We start from the raw sequence: 20,016 nt of genomic DNA, 5'->3' as shown, positions 1-20,016 counted from the left end.
TTTTTTCAGTGCTATTGTAACTTCAAATGGTCACTAAGTGAATGGTTGTAAGTCGAGGACTATCTGAATTATGTGTGATGGAAGAAAATGGAACTACTTCTAGTAATATGCTACACAGGTCAGTGAAACCCTGATCAAAATTTATGAGGCAAGACAAGGAATTTCCATAGATGAATAGGGAAAAACAAAAATAGAAGCAATTGTTCTAAGTATGTAATTACTCTCTAAAAGCTAAGCTTGTTAAAATGCAAACTTCAGTTCAGATTAACAGTTATTTTCAAAACTAACCTACCACGTAATACCAAGAACATATCGATGCCATCCAGGGGAACAGAAAGGGATTTTCTCACCCTGGTTAGAACAAGTTATAACCACAGTCTGTCATAGGGTATTTTGAGAAACAGAGACCTCTGACTAGTGACAGATCTCCCCATCATCCTTCACCCCAGGAGCTGAATAAAGAGTAGATTTCTTACAAACATAAGCCATTCACATGGATGGTATCTGTCTGATGTTGGAAGCTAAGCAATACTGGACTTTGTTAACAGCTGGATAAGAGACTACAAAGAAATCCCAGGGTTAAAGTTTAAACTAGGAAGGAACTAAAATACAGACTCCACCCCACCCACCAAAAAATAAAAATCCAGAAGAAGAGAAACTATTTCCATATTACTACCTACCGTATTTCTCCCAAAATAAGACCAGCTCTTGTTTTTGTTCCAAAAGACGCATTATAGCTTATTTTCCAGTTAGGTCTTATTTTGGGGAAAATACAGTACTAAATGCTTCCATCTGCTGACGATCTTAACTGGGGCTTATTTTAGGGGTAGGGCTTATATTACAAGCATCCTGAAAAAATAATGCTCAGGCTTATTTTCCAGTTGGGTCTTATTTTGGGGAAAATGGGGGGGGTATGGAAATGTTCATGAGGTTACCAACAGTTGAGCCTAAGTTGAAGAAGTCTACCTACAGCATACATCTTGAGTCAGTACTGTCTATTCTGACTGATTATGGCTTTCTCATCTGAGATAAACTCCCACTACAATCTTCCAATGAATTATAGCCTCTTCCCATTTAAATCTTACTTCAGGCCTATCTATGTGTGCCTAAGTTAGTTCACATTGGGTATTGCAATGGCCGTTAGGAAATCAATACACTTGACTGAATAAATCCACCATTCTTAAGAGTAAAACACAAGAATCAAAAAAGATTTACTTTGGAGGTAGCCCACTAAAAACAGCTATTATTGTGATACGAACCCAGGTAACAGGATAGTATTTGGAAGGAGTGACACATTTCACAAACCAAATTCCTCTCCATTCTCTGGTCCATATTTATATACACAATTTCCTGATGCCGAACATCTCATTAATGGACTTGTTTATTTAGCACATTTTACCCTCATCAGTTCCAGGTTCAAATGTGGGACCACTTGCTGAAACTGGGAACCCTAAAGAAGTGTTGCCAGTCAGTAAAGACACATACTGAACAACAACAACCTTTGAAAGAATGAAGATTGCGAAGAGGCTGCATTATAGCTTGTTGCACAAAGTTGGATCCATTACAACTCAGTGAAAAAGGAGAAGAAGCTATGTTTACAATAGGCAGCCAATATACATCAAGGAAAGAAAAGAAAAAACAGACAGAAAAATGAGAAAAAGGGAATCCAGCAGAAAATAGTAGCTATTTGTAATACATGTCTGTTTACTCAGTTATAATCTCTTTTTATGGTCATTTCATGGTATCATGACATGGTATATAATATCAGCTCAACTGGATGGCTTAATGGTACAATGAACCTTTGTCCATCAACAAGGGTCCTTGAGCCTACTATAATTGGGAATCTACAAAGTAAGCCAGTAATCTCTCCATTTTTCAGGGTTCCTTAATGTTCTAACAAGTGCTTTCCTGCCAGTAATATATCTGGTGTATTTCATTCCTTTCGGTAAGCCAGTGCATGGACTTCACCTCCCAGAATTCCCCAAAGAGCATGCTGGAAGTTCTTCAAATTGACACGGGCGAGAAACACTATGTAAAGAGAAGTATCAATAAAGGAGAATATTTGCAATCTAGGGTTGAAATGAGAGGTCTTCGGTGGTCTCTCAGTTTCGTTGTTTTCCTGCAGATGTTTCATTACACAAACTAGATAACATCATTGATGTGTAGCACTGATGATGTTACATTTGGGTAATGAAATATCTGCAAGAAAACAACCAAGCTCAGAGAGCAGCAAGAAGCTCTCAAAGAGAAGTATTTTCTAACCCCAGATCCAGAGATTATTTGCTCCCAAATTAGGCATTAAAAGCAGCTAAAAATGTTGCTACTGCCATAGCATCATCAATTGCCCCTCACTCCACTTTTCCACCTAGGAACAAATGATTCTGACTGATTTGTGGGAGAAAGTAAACAAAGATGAACGCTTGGCTAGGCTAGAGATGAAAACATCACTTATCTCTTGGCAGCAAAACCAAGGGATACAAATTAATGAACGCCAATATCCACTGCATGTGTTTGGTTCGAAAGTCAATTCTCAGAGCAATTCATGATGAACAGCCCACAGAATTGCAACGTCCTGCATTAAAATGCAAAGTTACTTTTTAAAGATAATATTTGTATTTAATCTCATTCTGAAATAGAATTGGGTGGGAAAACAAAGGCCCTTTCAGAGAGCCAGTCACCTGATTCTTTCATTATCTGCAGGAGAGGTCAAGGCAGAGACAAAATCAGCCTGGGAGGTAGCGATGTTACATGAGCTGCCTTTCATCCTGCATAAACATCTATCTCTTTAGAAATCCAGGGGAAACTATTGTACCAGTTTAGATGGGGGCTGGGCCAGTCAGAGGTGTTTACCAATTCTCTGAACTACTCAAAATTTCTGCTATAGGTTCTCCAGCACTGGTCAGAACCTGCCAAATACCACCTCTGCTATAAAGTTCACATAGGATCTGGTGCAGGAGGTTTTTCTCTCAGCAGCATAAATTGCTTCAGAAGGCTCTTGAAGGGACATAATGATATGAGCAAAGTTTAGATTTGAAGCAATCAAACTGCTAAGGGTTAGGACTGTGTCCCTTGCTATAGCTTTTTTTGCAGTTCCTTAAAGGAGTCATAACCTTTCCTGGACTGGTAAGGTTTGGGCTCCAGAAAATGTTTGAGTTAAGAATATTCCTGAATTGAATTATTTTCCTAAGTTTGCACAGCTGCTTATTGAAGAAAAAGAAGCCGTTCCTTGAAGGAATAGCCAACAGGTATAGTAAGAGAGCTGATGCCAGATCTGAAATACCACTGGCTGCTTCACCTCCAAATATTGCACACCAATGGTTGTACTGAATGTTAACTCTTTTGTTCTTGTTTGGTTTTGTCTAGCCCAGGGTTCAGCAAACTGTGACTCTGGAGCCGCATGTGACTCTTTCCTCCCTCTGCTGCGTCTCCGTCACTGGTCGGCGCCACAATTTTGAGAGGAGCTTCCGGGGGGGGGGGGGAGAAGAGAAGCACGGTACGCCAGGAAAAGAGGTGGCGCAGTGGTTAAATGCAGCACTGCAGGCTACTGCTAGATCAGCAGGTCAGCGGTTCAAATCTCACCGGATCAGGGTAGACTCAGCCTTCCATCCTTCCGAGGTGGGTAAAATGAGGACCCAGATTGTTGGGGGCAATATGCTGACTCTCTGTAAACCGCTTAGAGAGGCCTGAAAGGCCTATGAAGCGGTATATAAGTCTACTGCTATTGCTATTGCTAAGACTCTAAGGCAAGGGTTTTCCAGTTGTGTCCACAATTAATAGGGCTTTCGGTTATGATAGGTAGAGGAAAAAGTACGCTGCGCTAGGAGGAGACTCTATGGTGGGGTAACTGAACTTCCGGTCAGCTCTAGAATTGAACAGGGGGCTTCCAGTTAGGACCTTTGTGGCTCCCGGTGTTTTCTTTTCTGTGTGGGAAACAAGTCAAACGGCTCTTTGAGTGTTTAAGTTTGCCGACCCCTGGTCTAGCCTTATCTTTGAATGTAGTTTGCAATCACAAAAATGCAAACATATTTCTCTGCTTGCAAAAGGACATTTTCAGCCTTCTAAATACAATACGTAGGTAGGTATGTAAGCAGACAGACAGGGAGAAAGGAAGGAACAACAAATATGACCCAAGTCTGGGAACAAAGTCCAACTGAAGGACACCCTGAAGTCTCTCTCAGAATGTCTCTACTTTATATTTCCTGTCTCACAAGCTGGAAGGATGGAAGAAGTTCTGTGCTATCTCCAAACCTCAGAGGATTTCTCAGCTACCTGTCATCTTCCACAGCAGTTGTCACTACACTGTAATCTGTAATATTAGCTAGAAAGTAAAATACATTTCTCTCAATATATTTCTCTTTAGGCCTCTGACTTGGTTTCCTTTCATGCCTTGGTGAGGAATCAGGCGAGCCTGCAATCTTGCATCTTCTCACCTGGGAACAATCCCTAATGCAAGCAATCATACTGCCTTCTGAATATTCCCATATGCCTGTTTAAGAATCAATTGCAAAATGTAAAGCCAGCGTAGTTACCATAATAAGGAATCTGGTCACAGTTAACTATGTTTAACTGGAAATGCCTCGTATAAAAAGGGAATCCAAGGGAATTTTTTTTTATTTTAAAAAAAAGTACTTTTTTTGGCTCACTCAAATATGTGCCTTGGCAAAAAGATGGGCAAAGAGAAAGAAAAAAAACCATTACTAATCCAGGAATAGATCACCCTTAGACACATGAATTACCTCCTTGTTTGCCGAGTTTAACAGGATACAAGACTCCTACCTGTCCAGCCACGTCAGCAAAGCCTTAGCAGCACCAATGAGTTCTACCACGGAGGTAAGGAATTCATTAGGAGGTTTGCGTGAGCTATTTCCATCGTAGTTTGAACTCTTCCTCCGGGTGCCAATGTAGTTTTGCAGGTTGTTGGATGAAGCTCGCAACTTAAGAATCAAGTTCTTCATGTTGTCTGTTTCAAGGCCATAATTCTACAGAAAAGAGAATATTTTTTTAAAAAAAATGAGTGTCCTGGTCTCTCAAAATGATCACTGAGCGCCCAAGGTGGAAGCAAAGGTAGATTATCGGGAGGCACTTATCATACTCTATAAACCTGCATACAAGGTAATCCTGAATCTGCAATAGTTCATTTAGTAAAAAAATTTACAATGGCACTGAAAAAGTGACTTATGTCCATTTTTTCCACACTTACAACACTGTGGTATCCCCATGGTCAGATGATCAAAATTCAGGCGCTTGGCAACTGACTCATAAATATGATGGTTGCAGTGTCCCAGAGTCATGTGATCGGCTGTTGTGACCTTCTGACAAGCAAAGGTAATGGAGAAGCCAGATTCACTTAACAACCAGGTTACTAACTTATCAAGTTGCAGTGACTCACTTAACAACTATGGCAAGAAAGGCCATAAAATGGGACAAAATTCACTTAACAACAGTCTCACTTAGGAACATAATTTTTGGGCTCAATCGTGGTCGTAAGTTGGGGACTACCTGTATTATCTGAGTGCAATTCCTTAAGTAGTACACATCTTTTCCAATAATGTCACTACAGCTGTGGGGAAGGGAGGGCATAGAGGCATGATTTACAGGAAAGATGCAGATGTGTTAAGGTGCCCTGTGGCCACCCTTTAGGCACTGTGAAATAGTATTTATTCTTTGGAACCAAAGAACAGCACAGCCTACACACTGTCAAAACCATCTCAGAGCTGGTAATCAAACTTATGTATTTTCAGGCCTTACATCAGGGGTGTCAAACTTGATTTCATTAAGAGTTGTGTTTGACCTGGGGGGGGCAGCAGTGGTGGGCAGGGTGGCCGTGGCCAGCTCAACATCCTGCAGCCCGTTCACAGTCCTCCCGGGCTCAGTTTTCATCCGCAATGGCCTCCTGCAGCCCTCTACCAGTGAAAACGAAGCCTGGAAGGGCGGTGGGCCGCCGTCCTAAGCTCAGTTTTTCCTGACAAAGGAACCATGAGCCGGTCCTTCGCTGTTTCCATGGCAGTCCCCCAGGCCAGATCTAAGCACCCTGCGGGGTGGATGCAGCCCACAGGCCTTGAGTTTGACACCCCTGTTCTACATGGATTGATTTGATGTTTTAAAGCTGGTAATCTAATATCTACTTCCTTGAAAGAAAACGCCTCTGAATTTAATAGGACTCACTTCTAAGTAGTTATGAATAAGATTATCCTGCCAAGTCAGCAGTTGTAAATTATCAATATTAAAAATACTAGTTTTAGTAAGTTAATTAAAATCTTACTTTTGATTTCTAGTATATGCTATTCCAAACATAGCCGTATTAAGTCTTTTTACAAATGACTAATAATATATGCAATTCAATGATGCGTTTCTATTATTGCATGTCCCCATGCATATTATTACATCTAAATATTTGATGCTCACAAAGAGAGTTAGCTAAACGCAAGCAACCAAATCTAGGTTAGTGCTAAAACTTTTTGAAAGGGATTCCAATTAACTAATAATATTTTAGATAGAATGTTCTCAGATTGACATTGATTAATCACAAATTTCCTCCTGCTGCCCCCCAAAAAGACACGAGGCACTACACTGTATTTTTGCTTTTCTTTTTAAAAATAAAAATAACATTTTAAAAACCCCAGTTGTATGTAATGCTCAGACATTCAGTTAAAAGAGGAAACGAAATAATTTATACTTGTCTCAGCATTATATTTAAACATCCTTTTAAATCAGATTTAAAACTTGATCTAAATAATTTCACAAAATGCTTTCAATCAGTTTTTGTTCATCTACTTGACCGTAATTAAGTTGCATTTCATATATGACATTTGATTGATTGATCAATGCACACTACTTCAGACACTCACATATGTTTAAATTCATCCCTGGAGGATTAATTTAATCCTCTTAGGGGGATTAAAATAATACTTATTAGTTCAAAATCAGCATCACGACAATTCTGTCTTAAACTACAATGTGGGCCTCCATGAAGAATGAAAGTAAGTACAGGAATATGTTAAAGAGAGACAGTAATGCTTACATTTTTTTTCCTACCAAATTAAGCATGTCTGCATTCTCAAGTGCAAAGCATAAACACTAGAAAAACCACCTTAAATCTACAGTAGTTTTAAAAACATCTGGGGCATGTGGGCTGAAGCAGTATGTTAAACTACAGGTACCCACTCCAACAGGTAATAATTGCACCAAGTAGCAGTTATGCACTAAGGCCGTGATGGCTAACCATAAGTGGCACACAGAGCCATCTATCTGAGCACGCCAGCCGTTGCCCATTGCTTTTATCAGTTCCAGTATGCACATGTGCGCCGACCAGCTAGTCTTCGCAAGCACCAGGAAACTGAGCTTCCAGTTTTTGGCACACACGTGCATGCTGGCCATGTGTGCATGTGCGCATGTGTGCCAGAAACTAGAGGTCCAGGTGACCGGCATGCATGCATATGCTGGAAACTGGAAGCTCAGCCCACCAGTGTATGCATGAGCACTGGGGAGCTGCTCTTCTGGTTTCTGGTGCTTTCCTGCAAGCATGCACGCTCCCGTTTCGGCACTCAGTGCCAAAAAGGTTCGCCAACACTAAGCTAGGGGTTAACTATATAGCAATAGCACTTAGACTTATATACCGTTCCACAGGGCTTTACAGCCCTAAGAGGTTTACAGAGTCAGCATATTGCCCCCAACAATTTGGGTCCTCATTTTAGCGACTTCAGAAGGATGGAAGGCTGAATCAACTTTGAGCCAGTCAAAATCGAACTCCTGGCAATCCGCAGAATTAACCTGCAATACTGCATTCCAAACACTGCATATATGGCCAAAGAGAAGTTCCCTCTTTCCCCTTTGGCAGGATGTTTTTACTACCGAGTTTGGTCTTAATGCAATCCTGGTTTGTTATGTGCACATGTACTGGCAAATGCATTTGCTAAAGTCTAAGTAATAAGTATGAAACAAACACAGCTATATATGTAGAAAGAGGTTTATATCTGAGGCTCACATTTGCTTATGTATATAATCTTCCATTATTTTCATTTCTCTTTATTACTACTCATGATTTCTGAAACTAGGTTTTCTTTCTTCAGGGTACAATTAAAGAGCAATAAAAGGTAAAGATTCCCTTGAGTCAAGTCAGTTCCTTGTTACCTTACACATATGTCCATGTAGTTTGCTTGGTATCAATTTGGAAGTAGTGTGCTATTACCACCTTCTAGAATGTTGTTTACAACTTCCCAGGACAGCCTGCAGATTTGGGTCTCATGGGTGGTCTCACATCCAAATAATAAGCAAATTATACTGCTTAGCTTTTTCTGTGTCAACCAAGTGTGCTCAGGCTGTTATGGATTAAGCAACAAAAACACCCCAAACTGGATTGACCTCAACTTCCAATCCTCTACAATGGTAGTTCATCAGCCCTCTATTGGATCACCTTCTGGTTCACAGGTCAATCATTGCCTTACTTGCTTGACCTCCACGCCAATGATGATTAATTAAGATGGAGTAACTTAGGCAGAAAATGGTCTAAATTAAAATTATTGCCTGAAGACACTTGAAGCCTTTTCCGATGATCAGATCTGCTGTCTCATTGTGCACCTACTTCTTTGGAATTAAAAGATGACTAGGCATCATTGTCCCTAATGGCATCTCCTACATTACTTTTTTCAGAGCAAACTCCCTAGCTATCTCAGGAGCATCCGCATTTAAAACAGCAGAAAACAAATAGTGAATGAATGGTTGCACCATGGAATCGTGGCAATAACAGCAGCAAAGTAGTTTCATTTCTTAATTTTTATTGAGCCTCCAAGTATAGCAATAAGTATAGAATTTAGACTTACATACCGCTTCATGATGCTTTACAGCACTCTCTGGGCAGTTTACAATGTCAGCCTATTGCCCCCAACAATTCTTGTCCTCATTTTACCAACCTCAGAAAGACGGAGGGCTGAGTCAGCCTTGGGCAGGTCAGGATCGAACTCCAGGCAGAATCAGCCTGCAATACTACATTCTAACCACCCCACCACTTGGCCACTGAGCCAGGGCTCAGTAATTCCACTCATATTATTCAATATCCATGTGAAATTTCAGGAGTGATACTTCAGGAGTGAAATATCATTGGTATGGTGGTCAGACACACCTGGGATTATATGGAGATCTTGACTCTACAAGGTGATAATTTGAGTCTACATAGGTCAAACCAAAATCAGATTGAAGTCCTGAAAGGAGGAGGCACTGCCTGTAGGTGATCAAACAGGTTTCATCTTGATCCCTAAATCAGTTCTAGACAAGGCTGCCCTAATCTTGAAAGAAAAAATCCTTGCTTTGGGGGCCCTCCTGTATCTGCAGTTACTATTTCAGCAACTGTGTGTGTTTTTTCTGAATGAAGACTCCCTAAGAATTATTCATGTTCTCATCACCTCAAGTTTAGATTATTGTGACAGCCTCCACTTGAGGCTACTTTTGAAGATGGCCCAGAAACTACAATTGATTCAAAACTCAGTGACTTGATTAGGATTCAGCCATACTGAAACCATTGATTATGAAAATGTTTCTGAGTCAATTCAAAGGACTGATTTTAACTTTTAAAGCATTACAGGGATTGGCACTTATGTTTTAGCAGTCATCTTGACAACTCTTTGGTCAAGAATCAGTTCACCCTATGTATGTGTCCTGAGATGGGCACTCCAGGTCTCTAACTCCTGTGAGTCCAAAGACAACCCCTCTATACCTTACTCCCTGAAGTACAAGGGGCTCCAGCTTTACTTGTACTTCATAATGCAGTTAAAACCATCCTGTTCAGATGGACTCTTGGTATGAGCTATATTGGTAGTTGGACTGGACTATATTGGTAGTTGTTTAGGATCTTGTTTCTTTATGGTTTTATTTTTTAGTTTAGTTTTGTGTATATTACTATCTTTAGCTGTTTTGAAGTAGGCCTATTCACTATATTAATATAAATAAACAAGTGGTGGTTGAGAGACAAAAGAGACTGCAGAATTCAGACAGGAATAATGTGTGAAAGAAGCACTTAAAATATCTCTGTACTCAACAGAGAACTTCATGCTCAGGCTGAACTTTACACTTTTCATGGTGAAACGTCTGCAGAGTGTCAGAATGGAGTTTATATGCATGTCCACAATCCACTCTATGCAAAATATACAATTTCTTGAAATATTTTCCCCCTTATTTATGTGGGCAGTTGCATAGCACATCGCAGAAGCTCAATACACCTTTTCATCACACGGAGAAAAACACACACATCACTGGGAACACATGAAGGTCAAACATTCCTGTGTTGTTAATCATTAATCCAAGTAACTGTGGCTCAAGTTGCCTTTGACAGGCTTTCCATAAAGCTTACTAGAATTTACCCGGGCAAAATGCAGACGGGTATAAAACATGTATCCTATGCATCTTACCAGACAGGACAGTGAAAAGTTAACATTGCCTTTTAGTATCCAGTTTTTTAAAAGATAGCCAGGGAAAAACAACCTGCACCCAGTGATGATGATATTATTATTATACAATTGTATCACAGCGGCCAGTTGTTTCGCCGGATTTGACATTGGTTACTAGTCGGGCCCCACCCAGGGGCCTAGGACGTCATAACGTATTTTCGTAATATGCGTGCAGATCCAAGCAGTGCGGTTTTTTGCATTTGACTGATGGTGATTTTGTCAATTTTTAACTGTTTTAAATGTAATTCCAGTGCTTTTGGAATAGCACCCAGTGTGCCAATTACCACTGGAATTACCACTGCTGGCTTGTGCCATAATCGTTGAATTTCAATTTTTAAGTCCTGGTATTTTGCAACTTTTTCATGTTCCTTCTTGGCGACTCTGCTATCACCTGGTATTGCGATGTCTACGATTGTGACCTTATTTTTCTCAACCAGTGTGATGTCTGGTGTATTATGCGCCAGTATTTTGTCCATTTGTATACGGAAATCCCACAAGATCTTGACCATCTGATTTTCGGTGACTTTTTCAGGCTGATGTTCCCACCAGTTTGTTGCTGTTTTAATATTATAATTTTTGCACAAATTCCAATGGATCATTTGTGCTACTGAATTGTGCCTCAATTTATAATCAGTCTGCGCGTATTATGCGCCAGTATTTTGTTCGTTTGTATGCGAAAATCCCACAAGATCGTGACCATTATTATTACTACTACTACTACTACTACTACTACTACTACTACTACTACTACTACTACTACTATTATTTAGCACTTATACAACATTTCAAATCTGCAGGCTGAACTCAGCAGTTTGCATTATAGACAGCCTTACAACAGTCAACCAGCCATCACTGTATTGCTATTATTTCCACTCTCTCCTCCCAAGGGAATGAAACTAATTTTCCCTTAAGGCCATCCATAGGTAAGTAGGGATTAACCAGCTAACACCCCAATCCTCTTAAATTTCTCACAGAGGCTTTTAGAAGGCCTCAGGGAGAGTTATGTGGCCCTGAATTTTGTCTGTCTATCTATCCACCTATCCACCCACACATCAATTACCTTCAAGTTGATTCTTTAACAAATGCCTAGACAGTCTCTTAAATTTTCTTGGCAAGATGTTGGAAGTGTTTTTCATTGCCTTGTATCTTGCCTTAGACACAAAGCCAGCTGGGTGATCTTGGCCCAATCTTAAGAAAAAAGGATTGGGCCAAGGTCACCCAGCTGGCTTTGTGTCTAAGGCAAGAGCAGAAAACACAGTCTCATGGTTTGTAGTCTAAGTGCCTTAAGCACTATCTATCTTAATATATACTCACTTTTTAAATTGTCTAGCAAATGGAATAGAGTAGAATAGAGTTGGAGCTGGGCAGGCAAGAGTGGCCTACACAATTTTTGGGCGGGGATACTGAACAGATAATTTCTTTGAATTTCTCCAAAGAGAGAAGATGCCTTTTTAAAGAGGATAGTAACCCCACCACTGAAAAAATCCAATGGGAAGAACTACACCTTAGTAACTTCCAAGCCAGGGAGGCAGATAACCTTCGTTCTGCTGGAGAGGTGACTGTACAATGAATGGCAAGACATCAACACAAGCTCTTGACCATTTCATAACTAACTAAATCCAAGAACACTTTATTTTTCTTAAAAATTCCATTTCTCCAGCTTCAATGACCATTCATAGGGAGGGAAATGCAAAATTTCTTTATGCATATTAGATAAATTTAATCTAAATGATATCAATTATTGAACCACCTTCAAAACATATGAATAGGACATCTTGTTCATGAACAACATTTAATAATGCTTAATAATGCTTAATAACTGATCTACCATTCACAGAACAATTCTCCAATGAATTGCGTGGCACCAACTCTAGTGTTTTCTGAGCAGGAGATAAGAACATTTCTAACTGTCTAGAATATTTTTGGAAGCTGGTCTTTCATGCTGACGCAGGGAATATGAATCACAGAGTGGGTCTGACCTAATAGTAACCATAGATTTAACATAGTGTTTCTCAATTTCTGAAACTTTACAGGTATGTGGACTTCCCGCAAGCTGGCTGGGGGAATTCTAGAAGTTTAAGTCCACATAACTTGAAGATGCAAGGGTTGACAAACTTTGAGTTAGTATTTCAAGATTAATGGCAGCTTCTCGTCCACCAATCTTGGACAAAATGTGTTTAGTTACACATTCATTCCAAAAAGCAAACTCAGTTCAGACTATAGTTTATAGGAGTATTGGGTGTCTTGTCACCTTCTAGTATTTCTAAGAGGAGCATTACAACAGGACAAGGACTCTTGAGTGAACAGGAATTGGCTCACGGACATTTGTTTATGTGCTCATCGGACTCTCTACTATGACTTTTTGTAAATTTAAATGTTGTTCACCATAAATTTCTAGAAAACAAAAATGGAATGTGATTACACCCTACCAACTTTGGAAAAAGAAGGAGGAAGAGGAGGAACGAGCTAGAATGGAACAAAAGAGGAGAGCGAAAACAACCTCATCCATTTGACTTCTGGTAAACCAGCATTTTGTGACTGCCCATGTCAACTAGACCAGTTATTTTCTGAAAATGAGCAAACCCTCAACCCCAATAGCAGTTCTTTTATGAGGGCACCCAGGAGAGCTAAAAAATTTCCATCTCAAAATAGCTGTCTGCCTCTGAAGTAATACAAAATGACTAAGTTATACCACACCAGGTTATATCATGGCTTCTTTGTTTGTGGCTTAGATTGAGGGCTCAACTCAGCCTCTGTAATACAAAAACAATGGTTTATGATTTGGGGCATTATGGTTTGTTCAATAAACAAAAGTTAAGCAAATCGTGTGTGTGTGTGTGTGTGTGTGTGTGTGTGTGTGTATATCAGTGGTGGGTTTCCATTTTTTTACTACTGGTTTGCTCATGTGTGAGCTCGCGTACGATGTTTATGCGCAGAAGCATCCGGACGGAGCCTCCTACCACCACCACTACTGGTTTGCCCGATCCGGGCCAAACCGGCAGAAACCCAACTCTGATCTATATGCATATCTATGCATATATCTCATGAATTCTGCTTTCCACAGGAGATGGAATGGCATTTCGACTAATTCTGCCTAGTGCATTAAGCAAGATAGATTAAGTTGAAGAGCCAAACTGAAGAAGGGACACTACTTTGACAAATGTTGATCTCTTTTCACTCTATATCTCTAGAACAGAACAGAACAGAACTAGAACAGAAGAATGTCCCTAGATGGATGCCATAGATATTATTCAAAGCAAGATTGCATTCAATAATTTGAGTATGACAGGCATGTTTACTGGTATTGTTATGTCCGTGCCCTGAGGACGTGGCCCCGCACGCTCCAACCAAGTGGGAGTAGCGCTGGCCAGCGCAGGACGTTAGGCAGTTGCTGATTGGCTGCCCCACTTGACAGCAGGCTTATAAATAGCTGTCAAGCGGGGAACTGTCATTTTTGCCTTGGTTCTGAAGTTGTTGTTAGTTGCAAATAAACGGTTGGTTTAACTTCTGCCTCACCTCAGTCATTACCCCCTCAGAATATTTAATAGGTATGACCCTAAACTCCCTTACTCCAACATGAATAGTTGTATTTATTGAAAATTGCCAGGATAAATATGTTTCCTTAGTGTCCTTTAACCCCAATTATCTGCAATTGTATAATTGCAAGGAATAGGATTGATTTAAGTCAATAGTTCCAAGTCTAATGCATATGTTACAGAACAAAAAGCATCTCAAAGCTTCCAGTTGATCAAGTGCAAATGATTTTGGTCCTAGACCTCTAAATGCAATTTGCAAAGGGAATCCAAAGCTCTGCCCATTTTAAGAAGAATACACTTAAATGCAAGAAGTGTTACATAATAAATGGAATGCAGCCGGTTAAGGGCAAAAGTGTGATGAAAAATTCTTTCCCACCATTCTCACTGGTGAAACAGTATATGCTTTTGGCACTGGCTCACAGGATTGAACAAACACTTCATACAAATGTATTCCTACTGTGAAATAGACTACTCACAAGCGCAACAGCCATTAATGAAAGGGGGGGTAGGGGCGTGGAGGAAAGCATCTTATTTTAAATATTTAAAGACAACCCTATATAATATATATTTTTGCATGAGGAAGAGGGGAGAAAGTCATCTGTGAAAGATTTCCCTTTTCGATGAACTTGCTCTATCATATGAGTTGAAAAGCTCCAAACCTTTTCCAGGAAAAGAAAATGATTCTTCCCAATCCTCAAAATACATAATTCCCTATATAAACACCTCCCAGAAAACCTGCTGGGCCCTCTCACTTACGCATTACTTAGAACATGGAATGTAACCAGTGGTGGGATAGTGGGTAGTGGTGGTGGTAATTTAACAACCAGTTCACCCAGGGTCAGGTTGGCTTTTGTGGAAGGTGTGGTCTACCCATCCCCACATATGGGACAAGCCTCCCACAATGGTCAACCTGACCCTGGATGAACCGGTTGTTAAATTACAATCATCACCCCGCTATCAAAGTGGATCCTGGGTGCCACGCTGTAATGGAGAAAAAGGCAACGGAGCAGCTGGCACAAGGGAAGGAGAGCAGTAGGGAGAAGAGAGGGAAAGCGTCTTTCTCTTTCCATTGCACCAGCTGCTCCATTTCTCCAGCGCAGCACAGTGCCCAGGATCCACTTTGATTGGGGGGGGGGGGGATATTTAACAACCGCTTCGCTTGAACTGGTGCAAACTGGCTGAATCCCACCACTGAATGCAACCTCCCACATGCCTTCAACAAGATAGCCCCTTTATAACAGATGAACAAGGTATGACAAACAAGGTATGACCAAATCACAATCCCTATCATTCCTCACCAATAGGCCAGCTGAAAAATGCTGGAGAGGTAATATTTAGTGGCCCATCTGTTAGCCACCCTTGCTATCCACTCCCTAGAAAAAATCAAGATTTTCCACGGTCATCATCTTTGATTTGAATGGGAAGCATTCAGGAGGCAATATGTATGAGTTAAAATCAGAATGACTGGACAACTCATGTATAACAACTTCTCCGTCCAGTTCATCCACTTGCAACCATAATACTGATTTACGTGTAAAAGACAGATACTGATTGCATTGAGAAAGGATTTGGCAAAGTTGCTCAACCTTTCTCAACGCAATTAGTATCTCTCTTTTGACAAATATTATTCAAGCTGAGAAAAATGAGACAGGATGACAAGGTCAACAATGCATCTCAACATTGATTTTACCAACTGACCAGTGCACAGAGGAGATCCACGGCCTCTAAAACAAGCTCTTGGTGTCCAATCCGGGAGACCCCCAGTTCTTCAAGATCCTGGTGGGAAATCTGTAACAGCTGAGCACCATTTATCTTCTCTCTTTCAAACTTTTGGACATACTGCTGAAGACAATCATCCAGACCTTCATTAAACAAAAACAAAAACAGCCGATGTAATTGTTTTTCTTTATTGAGTTTTAATTTAAAACCATGCACATTAATTATCCACACAACTCTTACCTGGTTAATATTGCCTAAATAAAACATTCCATGCACCTTTTATGTCAAATTAAAAACACTTCAAAAATGAAAGCAGGAGGCGCAAAAAAAACACAACCCATGAACACAGAGAAACACAATATTTTTTAGTACAAATGTTATTTTGGAAAAAAAATGCTTACTTAGGATAACCTTGTTGGTTAATTCTTTAAGTGACTCATATTCATATAGCCCTGCACCCTTCCTTTGCCTCCATTTTATATCACTGCTACGTCTACCTCCATTACTTTCATATACAGGTAGTCTTCAACTTACAGCCATTCATTTAGTGACTGTTCAAAATTACAACAGCACTGAAAAAAGATTTTTTTTCACACAAGCATTACAGCATCCTCATGGCCATGTGATCAAAATCTGAAGACTCGGCAAGTGGCATGAATTTATTATGACAGTTACGGTGTCCCAGAGTCATGTGATCACCTTTTGCGACCTTCTAACAAGCAAAGTCAATGGGGAAGCCAGATGCACTTAACAACTGTATTACTAACAACACCTGCAACAATTCATTTAAAATCTGTGGGAAAGAAAGGTCATACAATGGGACACAACTCACTTAACAGCTGTCTTGCTTAGCAATGGAAATGTGGGGCTCAATTATGGTCATAAATTGAGGTCTACCTGTATTACAATCAAATTGCAGAGCTCGTGACATGAGGAGTCCTCTTTCTGCTACTAGCTTTAGTGATGTGATACGATGGAAAGTAATGATAGGGACAGAGTAACGCTTAATTTCCAATTTCTAAAGTTGGCAAGAAACAACCTTCATCACCACTGTTATTACAGTCTGAATTTTTATTTTTTAATACCAACAATACCAAGATAAGAATAGAACATCCAGTTTTTCTGGTCATCAGCCAGGTGACCACAGCATTCTCACTCATAAGGAAACTAGAGGGAAGTGAACTTTATGCAGTGGTGGTATTTAAGAAAGAGGTGATTTCTGGCATTCTCTTCCCCAAATCAAGTAAGTTATTAAAACGGGAAGATTTCAGTTAAGAGAGCTGAACTGAAATGCTTCTGAATAGTTTTGTAACTCCATCACTTTAGGTGCCTGTGAAACAGGCAGATTCTACAAATGCACACCTATTTGGTGCCTGGAGGTTGCAGGACGATAGCCCCGAAGACAACAGGATATGAAAGACCATTGGACTTACCTGAAGGGTCTTTCTCTGTGCACCGCAGGAGAGTCCAAGCAATGGGTTATTTCAGTCTGGTTGCCCTGGAAACTGAGGAAACTTTTCCCTGACCACACCTCCTGGCGTGATCCCTCTCCAGAAATTTGAGATGGTCTGGCCATGAGGATGCAGCAAAAAAACGACCAAGGAGATCCATACTGTTGACACGACGGCTTTAAATCCCCAGACAGACCAGGGTGGGTTGGACTCTCCCACGGTGCACAGAGAAGGACCCTTCAGGTAAGTCCAATAGTCTTTCTCCTGTGCACTGCTTGGAGAGTCCAAGCAATGGGACATACCCAAGTTATTGTCGATCTGGGTGGGCAGAAGAAAGGCCCCGCGATTCGACCAAAGAAACCACAGCCTGTAGAACCCACCTGCCAAGGCCGCCGTCGCCGAGGCAAATGTGTTCAGTCTGTAATGTTTGGCAAACGGAGACGGTGAAGACCACGTGGCTGCCCTGCAGATCTCCTCGATCTCCTGAGGGGCCCAAGCCGCAGAGGTAGCAGACCTGCACGTTGAATGGGCAGTTATTTAGCGAGGCACCACCCTCGAATGGAGTTCACATGCAGACGTGATGTATGCCCTGAGCCAACAGCAAAAGGTAGAAGATGAGACTTCGTGCCCAAGGACCCGGGCTGGAATGAGATGAGTAGGGCCTCGGACTTTCGGAATTCCAAAGTACGGTGGAGACAAATCTCCAAGGTCCGTGGTACGTCCAGTTTGTGCCACTTGTGCTCACTAGAATGGGAAGGATGAGGGCCAAGGTCCAGCAGGATAATTTCCTGTGCCTTATGATACCAGGTGTTGACCCTCGTAATGAAGGTCGGGTCAAGTCACGAAACGACTCCATCGGCATGAACGATACACAAGTCCTGCCGCACCGACAGGGCCGTCAACTCAACGGGCAGACGTAATAGCAATAAGAAAAGCCAACCTCAGTGAAAGATGTCGTAGAGATGCCTTTAGGAGAGGCTAGAAGGGTGGCACGGAGAGTACTTGCAGGACCATGGACAGCTGCCAGGTAGGGTAGCGATGAACCGTGGGAGGAAGCTCCGTAGGGGAAGTAGCACACTCTGGGAACCCTGCTGAGGGGTAGGAAGGGGTCCCCAGACCAAACGGTTGACAAAGCCACACCTGGCGGCGGAGTGTGGCGGGGGAGGGACCCTTCTCAAGGCTCCCCTGCAAGAAGTTCAGCACTCGGGACACTGGAACCATGACCGGGTCGAGCCATAGGTCCCCACACCGCCCAGCGAATGCGGCCCAAGTAGAGCCATATATCCCCGTTGTCGAGGGACATCGAGCAGCTGGGATGGTACACACAACCTTGTCCGATAACCCCTCGGCCTTCAGCAGGTCCCCCCAAGAACCAGACAGCCAACTGGAGTCACTGGGGTACCGTGTGGACGATGACCCCTTGGCTGAAGGAGACCTGATCAGGGGGGATCCGCCACGGTGGGGACACCGACAGGCTGACAAAGTCGGTGAACCACGACCTCCGGGGTCAATGAGGTGCTACGAGGAGCACTTGCGCCCCCTCCTCTATGATCTTGTGGAGGACTCCGGAATAAGAGGGAGAGGAGGAAGCGCGTACAGGAGACCCCGTTATCAGCCGGAACGAAGGGCATCTGTTCCCTCCGCCCCAGAGAATGGAAGCGGGTGAAGAAGTGGTGTAGTTGTGCGTTGTTCTTGGTGGTAATAGGTCGACCGATGGCATACCGAATTTGCGAGACAGTTGACTGAACAGAGCAGGATCCAGCCGCTATTCTGCGGAGTATATAGTGGTCCAGCTCAGCCAGTCCACTTGAGTGTTGCTCACACCTGAGCGGAGGGACTCCAGATGTTGTTCCGCCCAGTGACCCAGGGCCTCCGCTTCCACCATCAGTCTTTTGATCTGGTGCCGCCCTGGAGGTTGATGTGTGCTTTCGTGGCCACATTGTCCGTCATCAAGGGAACGTGGCGGTGGCGGATGGACTGGTGGAAGGGATGAAGTGCCAACCTCGCTGCTCGCAGCTCCAGGAAGTTGAGGCTGAAAATCAACTCCGCTGGGGACCACTTGCCCTGACCACGAGACGTCCCATGAGCGCTCCCCAGCCAGCGAGACTGGCGTCTGTGGTAACGACCAACCGGTTGGGCTCCATGAATAGATGTCCTTTGAGGAGGGCAGGTGAGGCAGAAGGCACTGCAGCGCCCTGGAGTAGAGGCGAGCCCAAGGAACGATCGACAGGTAGGAGATCATCTGCCCCAACAGCTGGGAGAAGGGGGACAATCGGAACCTGCCTCGCCTGCATCATCTGTGGGTCATGGACCGAGGGCCACTAACTTGTCCTGGGAGAGAAATCCTGCAGGACATAGTGTCTATCCCCGCCCCCAGAAGGTTGATTCTGGAGGTGGGAGAAAGGTGGCTTTTCTCTAAGTTCAGAGAAAATCTGCGGATTCTGAGTGTCCTCATAGTGACCTGAAGATCCCACAAGGCCTGCCGCTTTATGGGCCTGCACCTGAGATGGGCCACCACTATTGCCAGGACCTTCGAGAAGGTCCTGAGCGCTGACAGGAGACCGAATGGAACGGCCCTGTATTGAAAGTAGCAGCCAGCATAAAAGGAGCGCAGGAACTCCCTGCCGGGGATGAATGGAAATATGGAGGTAGACCTCCCTCAGGTCGAGAGAGATCGACTGGAGGAACTGCATCTTGAACCTCTGGTAGGCGATAAGCCTGATAAGGTTCTTGAGGTCTAAGATGGCCCTCCAACCCCCCCCCCCCGAGTTCTTCAGGACCAGGTAAGAAACTGAGAATACCCGCTCCCTTCCTCGTCGGGGGGCACCTGCTCTATTGCATTGATCTCCAGGAGAGGTAGGCTCTCTTGGT

The 20,016-nt window shown here is 42.5% G+C and overlaps 1 protein-coding gene across 2 annotated transcripts in view; it reads right to left on the bottom strand.

Annotated features, from left to right (window-relative positions):
- The window catches only part of CNKSR3 (CNKSR family member 3), an 85,195-nt gene that overhangs the window by 27,463 nt on the left and 37,716 nt on the right, over positions 1 to 20,016 (bottom strand). The window contains exons 2-3 of one of the 2 annotated variants that reach the window (XM_014060736.2): positions 15,674 to 15,837; positions 4,777 to 4,979 (exon numbers count right to left, since the gene is read on the bottom strand). In XM_014060736.2, coding sequence (XP_013916211.2) covers positions 4,777 to 4,979; positions 15,674 to 15,837 — 367 coding nt within the window. Of the gene's footprint in view, positions 1 to 4,776; positions 4,980 to 15,673; positions 15,838 to 20,016 lie in introns of those variants that run through there. The other variant, XM_087718266.1, reaches the window with a different exon arrangement.

The sequence above is a fragment of the Thamnophis sirtalis genome, unplaced genomic scaffold (assembly GCF_051295495.1).
Source record: "Thamnophis sirtalis isolate CommonGarterSnake01/CBP01778 unplaced genomic scaffold, rThaSir2_p1.2 scaffold_6, whole genome shotgun sequence".
In the NCBI taxonomy this organism is placed as follows: domain Eukaryota; kingdom Metazoa; phylum Chordata; class Lepidosauria; order Squamata; family Natricidae; genus Thamnophis; species Thamnophis sirtalis.
This window is presented reverse-complemented; position numbering and strand designations above follow the sequence as displayed.